Here is an 11,657-nt window from a genome sequence, read left to right as displayed (position 1 = left end):
GAGAGGGGGAGAGAGAGAGGAGGGAGAGTGAAACAGAGAGGGAGGGAGAGAGAGAGAAGGGAGAGAGAAACAGAGAGGGAGGGAGAGAGAGAGGAGGGAGAGAGAAACAGAGAGAGAGAGAGGGAGAGAGAGAGGAGGGAGAGAGAAACAGAGAGAGAGAGAGGGAGAGAGAGAGGAGGGAGAGAGAAACAGAGAGAGAGAGAGGGAGAGAGAGAGAAGGGAGAGAGAAACAGAGAGGGAGGGAGAGAGAGAGGAGGGAGAGAGAAACAGAGAGAGAGAGGGAGAGAGAGAGAAGGGAGAGAGAAACAGAGAGGGAGGGAGAGAGAGAGGGAGGGAGAGAGAAACAGAGAGAGAGAGAGGGAGAGAGAGAGGAGGGAGAGAGAAACAGAGAGAGAGAGGAGGGAGAGAGAAACCGAGAGAGAGAGGGAGGGAGAGAGAGAGGAGGGAGAGAGAAACAGAGAGAGAGAGAGGGAGAGAGAGGAGGGAGAGAGAAACAGAGAGAGAGACAGAGAGAGAGAGAGGAGGGAGAGAGAAACAGAGAGAGAGAGAGGGAGAGAGGGAGAGAGAAACAGAGAGGGGGGAGAGAGAGAGGAGGGAGAGAGAAACAGAGAGGGAGGGAGAGAGAGAGAAGGGAGAGAGAAACAGAGAGGGAGGGAGAGAGAGAGGAGGGAGAGAGAAACAGAGAGAGAGAGAGAGAGGGAGAGAGAGAGGAGGGAGAGAGAAACAGAGAGAGAGAGAGGGAGAGAGAGAGAAGGGAGAGAGAAACAGAGAGGGAGGGAGAGAGAGAGGAGGGAGAGAGAAACAGAGAGAGAGAGGGAGAGAGAGAGAAGGGAGAGAGAAACAGAGAGGGAGGGAGAGAGAGAGGAGGGAGAGAGAAACAGAGAGAGAGAGAGGGAGAGAGAGAGGAGGGAGAGAGAAACAGAGAGAGAGAGGAGGGAGAGAGAAACCGAGAGAGAGAGAGAGAGAGAGAGAGAGGGAGGGAGAGAGAGAGGAGGGAGAGAGAAACAGAGAGAGAGAGAGGGAGAGAGAGGAGGGAGAGAGAAACAGAGAGAGAGACAGAGAGAGAGAGAGGAGGGAGAGAGAAACAGAGAGAGAGAGAGGGAGAGAGGGAGAGAGAAACAGAGAGGGGGGAGAGAGAGAGGAGGGAGAGAGAAACAGAGAGGGAGGGAGAGAGAGAGAAGGGAGAGAGAAACAGAGAGGGAGGGAGAGAGAGAGGAGGGAGAGAGAAACAGAGAGAGAGAGAGAGAGGGAGAGAGAGAGGAGGGAGAGAGAAACAGAGAGAGAGAGGGAGAGAGAGAGGAGGGAGAGAGAAACAGAGAGAGAGAGAGGGAGAGAGAGAGAAGGGAGAGAGAAACAGAGAGGGAGGGAGAGAGAGAGGAGGGAGAGAGAAACAGAGAGAGAGAGAGGGGGAGAGAGAGAAGGGAGTGAGAAACAGAGAGGGAGGGAGAGAGAGAGGAGGGAGAGAGAAACAGAGAGAGAGAGAGGGGGAGAGAGAGAGAGAGAGAGAGAGGAGGGAGAGAGAAACAGGGAGAGAGAGAGAGAGAGAGGGGAGAGAGAGAGAGAGGAGGGAGAGAGAAACAGAGAGAGAGAGAGAGAGAGAAACAACTTGTGTAATATTTACAGTTTGCTTTTTCTTGTTTACTTCTCTTTTGTATATTATCTACTTCACCGGCATTGTAATAACGCCCCTTTGAATTTAAATGAGAGAGAGAGAGATAATGTGTGTGTGTCTCTGTCTGTCTGTGTGTGTGTGTGTGTGTGTGTGTGTGTGTGTGTGTGTGTGTGTGTGTGTGTGTGTGTGTGTGTGTGTGTGTGTGTGTGTGTGTGTGTGTGTGTGTGTGTGTGTGTGTGTGTGTGTGTGTGTGTGTGTGTGTGTGTGTGTGTGTGTGTGTGTGTGTGTGTGTGTGTGTGCATCTACCTTATCAGCCTGTAATATATGATGGTTGGTGCATGGTGAAATGTCTCTACCAAGTTCCAACACCGTTTTCTCACACACAATGTCTAACAACAAGATATTCCTGTGTTATATAATGACACACTCCTTCTAGTTTTACACACTCACTCTAGAGGCAGGATGAGTGGCCTTCTCGTTTGACAGAAAAGGAGCATCGCATTAAATGAGCTTATGATTTGAGCTCAACGACAGAAGTAAACATCTCCTCTAGGTAATTGGGTTAACTCATATCTCTACGTGTTTCTCTCTCTCTCTCTCTCTCTCTCTCTACTTGTTTCCCTCCCTCTCTCTCTCTCTCTCTACTTGTTTCCCTCCCTCTCTCTCTCTCTGTCTCTCTCTCTCTCTCTCTCTCTCCCTCTCTCTCTCCCTCCTCCCTCCCTCCCTCGTTATCTCTCTCTCTGTGTCTGTGATGAGGAAGCCTAAGGCGAGACAACAGTGAGGATGACAAGCCTGGATCGTCACGCATTAATAAATGTATACACACACACCCCAACACAACAAACACAACAAACACACACACCCCGACACAACAAACACCCCAACACAACAAACACCCCAACACAACAAACACACACACAACAAACACACACACAACAAACACACACACAACAACAAACAACACAACAAACAACAACACAACACACCCCAACACAACAAACACAACAAACACACACACCCCGACACAACAAACACCCCAACACAACACAACACAACAAACACCCCAACACAACAAACACCCCAACACAACAAACACCACACAACACACACACACCCCAACACAACAAACACCCCCCAACACAACAAAAACCACAACAAAAACCCCGACACAACACACACACACACACACACACACACACACAACACACACACACCCCAACACACACACACCCCAACACAACAAACACCCCGACACAACAAACACCCCAACACAACAAACACCCCAACACAACAAACACACACACAACACACACACACCCCAACACAACAAACACACACCCCAACACAACAAAAACCCAGACACAACAAAAACACACACACACACACAACACACACACACCCCAACACACACACACCCCAACACAACAAACACCCCGACACAACACACACACACACACCCACACAAAACACACACACACACACACCCCAACACAACACACACACACACACACACACACACACACACACACACACACACACACACACACACACACACACACATTACCCCGAGAAGAAGCAAGAAAATCCCTTGCGATTGTATTTTTATTATTTTATATTTTATAAAGCTTTTAATTCATTGATGGAAATCCGTTTGACCATTACGCTAACGGTCAAAATGTGCATAATTCATAATTGAGTGGTTTTAAATTGGCCCGTGTATTTTCCTTAGTCGTCGTGGGTCTTATTTATCACAACTAACACACAGCAAACAGAGAGAGAGGGATTTTATCCTGTAGCTCCTCAGTAGGTCACTGCAGGAGGACTGAGAGGGATTTTATCCTGTAGCTCCTCAGTAGGTCACTGCAGGAGGACTGAGAGGGATTTTATCCTGTAGCTCCTCAGTAGGTCACTGCAGGAGGACAACGTTCTGAGAGGGATTTTATCCTGTATCTCCTCAGTAGGTCCCTGCAGGAGGACTGAGAGGGATTTTATCCTGTAGCTCCTCAGTAGGTCCCTGCAGGAGGACAACATTCTGAGAGGGATTTCCTCCTGTAGCTCCTCAGTAGGTCACTGCAGGAGGACTGAGAGGGATTTCCTCCTGTAGCTCCTCAGTAGGTCCCTGCAGGAGGACTGAGAGGGATTTTATCCTGTAGCTCCTCAGTAGGTCGCTGCAGGAGGACTGAGAGGGATTTCCTCCCTGTAGCTCCTCAGTAGGTCCCTGCAGGAGGACTGAGAGGGATTTTATCCTGTAGCTCCTCAGTAGGTCCCTGCAGGAGGACTGAGAGGGATTTTATCCTGTAGCTCTTCAGTAGGTCGCTGCAGGAGGACTGAGAGGGATTTTATCCTGTAGCTCTTCAGTAGGTCCCTGCAGGAGGACTGAGAGGGATTTTATCCTGTAGCTCCTCAGTAGGTCGCTGCAGGAGGACTGAGAGGGATTTCCTCCTGTAGCTCCTCAGTAGGTCCCTGCAGGAGGACTGAGAGGGATTTTATCCTGTAGCTCCTCAGTAGGTCCCTGCAGGAGGACTGAGAGGGATTTTATCCTGTAGCTCTTCAGTAGGTCGCTGCAGGAGGACTGAGAGGATTTTATCCTGTAGCTCTTCAGTAGGTCCCTGCAGGAGGACTGAGAGGGATTTCCTCCTGTATCTCCTCAGTAGGTCCCTGCAGGAGGACTGAGAGGGATTTTATCCTGTAGCTCTTCAGTAGGTCCCTGCAGGAGGACTGAGAGGGATTTTATCCTGTAGCTCTTCAGTAGGTCGCTGCAGGAGGACTGAGAGGGATTTTATCCTGTAGCTCTTCAGTAGGTCCCTGCAGGAGGACTGAGAGGATTTCATCTCCTCAGTAGGTCCCTGCAGGAGGACTGAGAGGGATTTTATCCTGTAGCTCTTCAGTAGGTCCCTGCAGGAGGACTGAGAGGGATTTTATCCTGTAGCTCTTCAGTAGGTCCCTGCAGGAGGACAACATTCTGAGGGGGATTTTATCCTGTAGCTCTTCAGTAGGTCGCTGCAGGAGGACTGAGAGGGATTTTATCCTGTAGCTCTTCAGTAGGTCCCTGCAGGAGGACTGAGAGGGATTTTATCCTGTAGCTCTTCAGTAGGTCCCTGCAGGAGGACAACATTCTGAGGGGGATTTCCTCCTGTAGCTCTTCAGTAGGTCCCTGCAGGAGGACAACATTCTGAGAGGGATTTTATCCTGTAGCTCTTCAGTAGGTCCCTGCAGGAGGACAACATTCTGAGAGGGATTTTATCCTGTAGCTCCTCAGTAGGTCGCTGCAGGAGGACTGAGAGGGATTTTATCCTGTAGCTCCTCAGTAGGTCGCTGCAGGAGGACTGAGAGGGATTTTATCCTGTAGCTCCTCAGTAGGTCACTGCAGGAGGACAACATTCTGAGAGGGATTTTATCCTGTAGCTCCTCAGTAGGTCCCTGCAGGAGGACAACATTCTGAGAGGGATTTCATCCTGTAGCTCCTCAGTAGGTCGCTGCAGGAGGACTGAGAGGATTTTATCCTGTAGCTCCTCAGTAGGTCCCTGCAGGAGGACAACATTCTGAGAGGGATTTCCTCCTGTAGCTCTTCAGTAGGTCGCTGCAGGAGGACTGAGAGGGATTTTATCCTGTAGCTCCTCAGTAGGTCACTGCAGGAGGACAACATTCTGAGAGGGATTTTATCCTGTAGCTCTTCAGTAGGTCACTGCAGGAGGACAACATTCTGAGAGGGATTTTATCCTGTAGCTCTTCAGTAGGTCACTGCAGGAGGACAACATTCTGAGAGGGATTTTATCCTGTAGCTCCTCAGTAGGTCACTGCAGGAGGACAACATTCTGAGAGGGATTTTATCCTGTAGCTCTTCAGTAGGTCACTGCAGGAGGACAACATTCTGAGAGGGATTTTATCCTGTAGCTCTTCAGTAGGTCACTGCAGGAGGACAACATTCTGAGAGGGATTTTATCCTGTAGCTCTTCAGTAGGTCACTGCAGGAGGACAACATTCTGAGAGGGATTTTATCCTGTAGCTCTTCAGTAGGTCCCTGCAGGAGGACAACATTCTGAGAGGGATTTTATCCTGTAGCTCCTCAGTAGGTCGCTGCAGGAGGACTGAGAGGGATTTCCTCCTGTAGCTCCTCAGTAGGTCCTGCAGGAGGACTGAGAGGGATTTTATCCTGTAGCTCTTCAGTAGGTCCCTGCAGGAGGACTGAGAGGGATTTTATCCTGTAGCTCCTCAGTAGGTCCCTGCAGGAGGACAACATTCTGAGAGGGATTTTATCCTGTGGCTCCTCAGTAGGTCACTGCAGGAGGACTGAGAGGGATTTTATCCTGTAGCTCCTCAGTAGGTCCCTGCAGGAGGACTGAGAGGGATTTTATCCTGTAGCTCCTCAGTAGGTCACTGCAGGAGGACTGAGAGGGATTTTATCCTGTAGCTCCTCAGTAGGTCCCTGCAGGAGGACAACATTCTGAGAGGGATTTCATCCTGTAGCTCCTCAGTAGGTCCCTGCAGGAGGACAACATTCTGAGAGGGATTTTATCCTGTAGCTCCTCAGTAGGTCGCTGCAGGAGGACAACGTTCTAAGTGTGATTCCTCCTGCGGCTCCTCAGCAGGAAAACGTGTTTTCAGAAGACTGTTCGTGGCGCAACACATCAAATCAAATCAAATTGTATTCGTCACATGAGCCAAATACAACAGGTATAAACATTACGGTGAAATGCTGACCGACCAGCCCCTTAACCAACAGGTATAAACATTACGGTGAAATGCTGACCGACCAGCCCTTAACCAACAGGTATAAACATTACGGTGAAATGCTGACTGACCAGCCCTTAACCAACAGGTATAAACATTACGGTGAAATGCTGACCGACCAGCCCTTAACCAACAGGTATAAACATTACGGTGAAATGCTGACCGACCAGCCCCTTAACCAACAGGTATAAACATTACGGTGAAATGCTGACTGACCAGCCCCTTAACCAACAGGTATAAACATTACGGTGAAATGCTGACTGACCAGCCCCTTAACCAACAGGTATAAACATTACGGTGAAATGCTGACCAACCAGCCCCTTAACCAACAGGTGTAGTAGACCTCACAGTGAAATGCTGACCGACCAGCCCCTTAACCAACAGGTATAAACATTACGGTGAAATGCTGACCGACCAGCCCCTTAACCAACAGGTATAAACATTACGGTGAAATGCTGACCGACCAGCCCCTTAACCAACAGGTATAAACATTACGGTGAAATGCTGACTGACCAGCCCCTTAACCAACAGGTATAAACATTACGGTGAAATGCTGACCGACCAGCCCCTTAACCAACAGGTATAAACATTACGGTGAAATGCTGACCAACCAGCCCCTTAACCAACAGGTATAAACATTACGGTGAAATGCTGACCGACCAGCCCCTTAACCAACAGGTATAAACATTAAGGTGAAATGCTGACCGACCAGCCCCTTAACCAACAGGTATAAACATTACGGTGAAATGCTGACCAACCAGCCCCTTAACCAACAGGTATAAACATTAAGGTGAAATGCTGACCAACCAGCCCCTTAACCAACAGGTATAAACATTACGGTGAAATGCTGACCAACCAGCCCCTTAACCAACAGGTATAAACATTACGGTGAAATGCTGACCGACCAGCCCCTTAACCAACAGGTATAAACATTAAGGTGAAATGCTGACCGACCAGCCCCTTAACCAACAGGTATAAACATTAAGGTGAAATGCTGACCGACCAGCCCTTAACCAACAGGTATAAACATTAAGGTGAAATGCTGACCGACCAGCCCCTTAACCAACAGGTATAAACATTAAGGTGAAATGCTGACCAACCAGCCCCTTAACCAACAGGTATAAACATTAAGGTGAAATGCTGACTGACCAGCCCTTAACCAACAGGTATAAACATTAAGGTGAAATGCTGACCAACCAGCCCCTTAACCAACAGGTATAAACATTAAGGTGAAATGCTGACCGACCAGCCCCTTAACCAACAGGTATAAACATTAAGGTGAAATGCTGACTGACCAGCCCTTAACCAACAGGTATAAACATTAAGGTGAAATGCTGACCAACCAGCCCCTTAACCAACAGGTATAAACATTAAGGTGAAATGCTGACCGACCAGCCCTTAACCAACAGGTATAAACATTAAGGTGAAATGCTGACCAACCAGCCCCTTAACCAACAGGTATAAACATTAAGGTGAAATGCTGACTGACCAGCCCTTAACCAACAGGTATAAACATTACGGTGAAATGCTGACCAACCAGCCCCTTAACCAACAGGTATAAACATTAAGGTGAAATGCTGACCGACCAGCCCTTAACCAACAGGTATAAACATTACGGTGAAATGCTGACCGACCAGCCCCTTAACCAACAGGTATAAACATTAAGGTGAAATGCTGACCGACCAGCCCCTTAACCAACAGGTATAAACATTACGGTGAAATGCTGACCGACCAGCCCTTAACCAACAGGTATAAACATTACGGTGAAATGCTGACCGACCAGCCCCTTAACCAACAGGTATAAACATTACGGTGAAATGCTGACTGACCAGCCCCTTAACCAACAGGTATAAACATTAAGGTGAAATGCTGACCAACCAGCCCCTTAACCAACAGGTATAAACATTACGGTGAAATGCTGACTGACCAGCCCCTTAACCAACAGGTATAAACATTACGGTGAAATGCTGACTGACCAGCCCCTTAACCAACAGGTATAAACATTACGGTGAAATGCTGACTGACCAGCCCCTTAACCAACAGGTATAAACATTACGGTGAAATGCTGACCAACCAGCCCCTTAACCAACAGGTATAAACATTACGGTGAAATGCTGACCAACCAGCCCCTTAACCAACAGGTATAAACATTACGGTGAAATGCTGACCGACCAGCCCCTTAACCAACAGGTATAAACATTAAGGTGAAATGCTGACCGACCAGCCCCTTAACCAACAGGTGTAGACCTCACAGTGAAATGCTGACCGACCAGCCCCTTAACCAACAGGTGTAGACCTCACAGTGAAATGCTGACCGACCAGCCCCTTAACCAACAGGTATAAACATTACGGTGAAATGCTGACCGACCAGCCCCTTAACCAACAGGTATAAACATTACGGTGAAATGCTGACCGACCAGCCCTTAACCAACAGGTATAAACATTACGGTGAAATGCTGACCGACCAGCCCCTTAACCAACAGGTATAAACATTACGGTGAAATGCTGACCGACCAGCCCTTAACCAACAGGTATAAACATTACGGTGAAATGCTGACTGACCAGCCCTTAACCAACAGGTATAAACATTAAGGTGAAATGCTGACCGACCAGCCCCTTAACCAACAGGTATAAACATTACGGTGAAATGCTGACTGACCAGCCCCTTAACCAACAGGTATAAACATTAAGGTGAAATGCTGACCGACCAGCCCCTTAACCAACAGGTATAAACATTACGGTGAAATGCTGACCGACCAGCCCCTTAACCAACAGGTATAAACATTACGGTGAAATGCTGACTGACCAGCCCCTTAACCAACAGGTATAAACATTAAGGTGAAATGCTGACCGACCAGCCCCTTAACCAACAGGTATAAACATTACGGTGAAATGCTGACTGACCAGCCCCTTAACCAACAGGTATAAACATTACGGTGAAATGCTGACTGACCAGCCCTTAACCAACAGGTATAAACATTAAGGTGAAATGCTGACCGACCAGCCCCTTAACCAACAGGTATAAACATTACGGTGAAATGCTGACTGACCAGCCCCTTAACCAACAGGTATAAACATTAAGGTGAAATGCTGACCGACCAGCCCCTTAACCAACAGGTATAAACATTACGGTGAAATGCTGACTGACCAGCCCCTTAACCAACAGGTATAAACATTAAGGTGAAATGCTGACCGACCAGCCCCTTAACCAACAGGTATAAACATTACGGTGAAATGCTGACTGACCAGCCCCTTAACCAACAGGTATAAACATTACGGTGAAATGCTGACCGACCAGCCCTTAACCAACAGGTATAAACATTACGGTGAAATGCTGACTGACCAGCCCCTTAACCAACAGGTATAAACATTACGGTGAAATGCTGACCAACCAGCCCCTTAACCAACAGGTATAAACATTACGGTGAAATGCTGACTGACCAGCCCCTTAACCAACAGGTATAAACATTACGGTGAAATGCTGACTGACCAGCCCCTTAACCAACAGGTATAAACATTACGGTGAAATGCTGACCGACCAGCCCCTTAACCAACAGGTATAAACATTACGGTGAAATGCTGACTGACCAGCCCTTAACCAACAGGTATAAACATTACGGTGAAATGCTGACTGACCAGCCCCTTAACCAACAGGTATAAACATTACGGTGAAATGCTGACTGACCAGCCCTTAACCAACAGGTATAAACATTACGGTGAAATGCTGACCGACCAGCCCTTAACCAACAGGTGTAGACCTCACAGTGAAATGCTGACTGACCAGCCCCTTAACCAACAGGTGTAGACCTCACAGTGAAATGCTGACCGACCAGCCCTTAACCAACAGGTATAAACATTACGGTGAAATGCTGACTGACCAGCCCCTTAACCAACAGGTATAAACATTAAGGTGAAATGCTGACTGACCAGCCCCTTAACCAACAGGTATAAACATTACGGTGAAATGCTGACCGACCAGCCCTTAACCAACAGGTGTAGACCTCACAGTGAAATGCTGACTGACCAGCCCCTTAACCAACAGGTGTAGACCTCACAGTGAAATGCTGACCGACCAGCCCCTTAACCAACAGGTATAAACATTACGGTGAAATGCTGACTGACCAGCCCTTAACCAACAGGTGTAGACCTCACAGTGAAATGCAGACTGACCAGCCCCTTAACCAACAGGTGTAGACCTCACAGTGAAATGCAGACTGACCAGCCCCTTAACCAACAGGTGTAGACCTCACAGTGAAATGCTGACTGACCAGCCCTTAACCAACAGGTGTAGACCTCACAGTGAAATGCTGACTGACCAGCCCCTTAACCAACAGGTGTAGACCTCACAGTGAAATGCTGACCGACCCCTTAACCAACAGGTGTAGACCTCACAGTGAAATGCAGACTGACCAGCCCCTTAACCAACAGGTGTAGACCTCACAGTGAAATGCAGACTGACCAGCCCTTAACCAACAGGTGTAGACCTCACAGTGAAATGATCAGCCTCTAAACAAACAGGTGTAGACCTCACAGTGAAATGCTGACCGACCAGCCCTTAACCAACAGGTGTAGACCTCACAGTGAAATGCTGACCGACCAGCCCTTAACCAACAGGTGTAGACCTCACAGTGAAATGCTGACCGACCAGCCCTTAACCAACAGGTGTAGACCTCACAGTAAAATGACCAGCCCCTTAACCAACAGGTGTAGACCTCACAGTGAAATGATCAGCCCCTAAACCAACAGGTGTAGACCTCACAGTGAAATGATCAGCCCCTTAACCAACAGGTGTAGACCTCACAGTGAAATGATCAGCCCCTAAACCAACAGGTGTAGACCTCACAGTGAAATGATCAGCCCCTAAACCAACAGGTGTAGACCTCACAGTGAAATGACCAGCCCCTTAACCAACAGCGCTGTTTTAAGAAAAATAGAAAAATACAACAATATCAATAAGTGTTCATAAGTCAAAAATTAAATTCAAACTCAAAAAAAAATGTCTAAATGCCATCTGGAGTTAAAAACAGTTTTTAAAAATGAAAATAATGTTCTACATTTCGGCACAGCAGGCCAAGTGCTTCTATACAACCTTCACAACGTTATCAGGAGAAAACAGACGACGTGCTTGTTTATCACACGGAGCCACTACAGACACCAGACAATGAAAACACTTGACAAATCTCCTAAAAAACGATAGGTTATGAAATGAACCAAAACTGTAGCAGGTTGTGAACTCTGCAAAACCAACGTTTCCACTCTGAGAATGAGAACGGTGAAATGACTGTAATTAATACCTGCATTTATTAACAGCCAC

General features: G+C 47.8%; 1 protein-coding gene across 1 annotated transcript in view; it reads right to left on the bottom strand.

The window, feature by feature from the left end:
* Window positions 1–11,434: 11,434 nt before the first annotated feature.
* Window positions 11,435–11,657, bottom strand: part of LOC127925851 (glutamate receptor ionotropic, NMDA 2A-like) — a 45,385-nt gene continuing 45,162 nt past the window's right edge. The window contains exon 3 of the mRNA XM_052511167.1: window positions 11,435–11,488. Coding sequence (XP_052367127.1) covers window positions 11,435–11,488 — 54 coding nt within the window. The remainder of the gene's footprint in view (window positions 11,489–11,657) is intronic.

The sequence above is a fragment of the Oncorhynchus keta genome, unplaced genomic scaffold (assembly GCF_023373465.1).
Source record: "Oncorhynchus keta strain PuntledgeMale-10-30-2019 unplaced genomic scaffold, Oket_V2 Un_contig_6356_pilon_pilon, whole genome shotgun sequence".
Classification (NCBI taxonomy): domain Eukaryota; kingdom Metazoa; phylum Chordata; class Actinopteri; order Salmoniformes; family Salmonidae; genus Oncorhynchus; species Oncorhynchus keta.
Note: the sequence above shows the minus strand (reverse complement) of the source record. Positions and strands in the feature narration are given on the sequence as shown.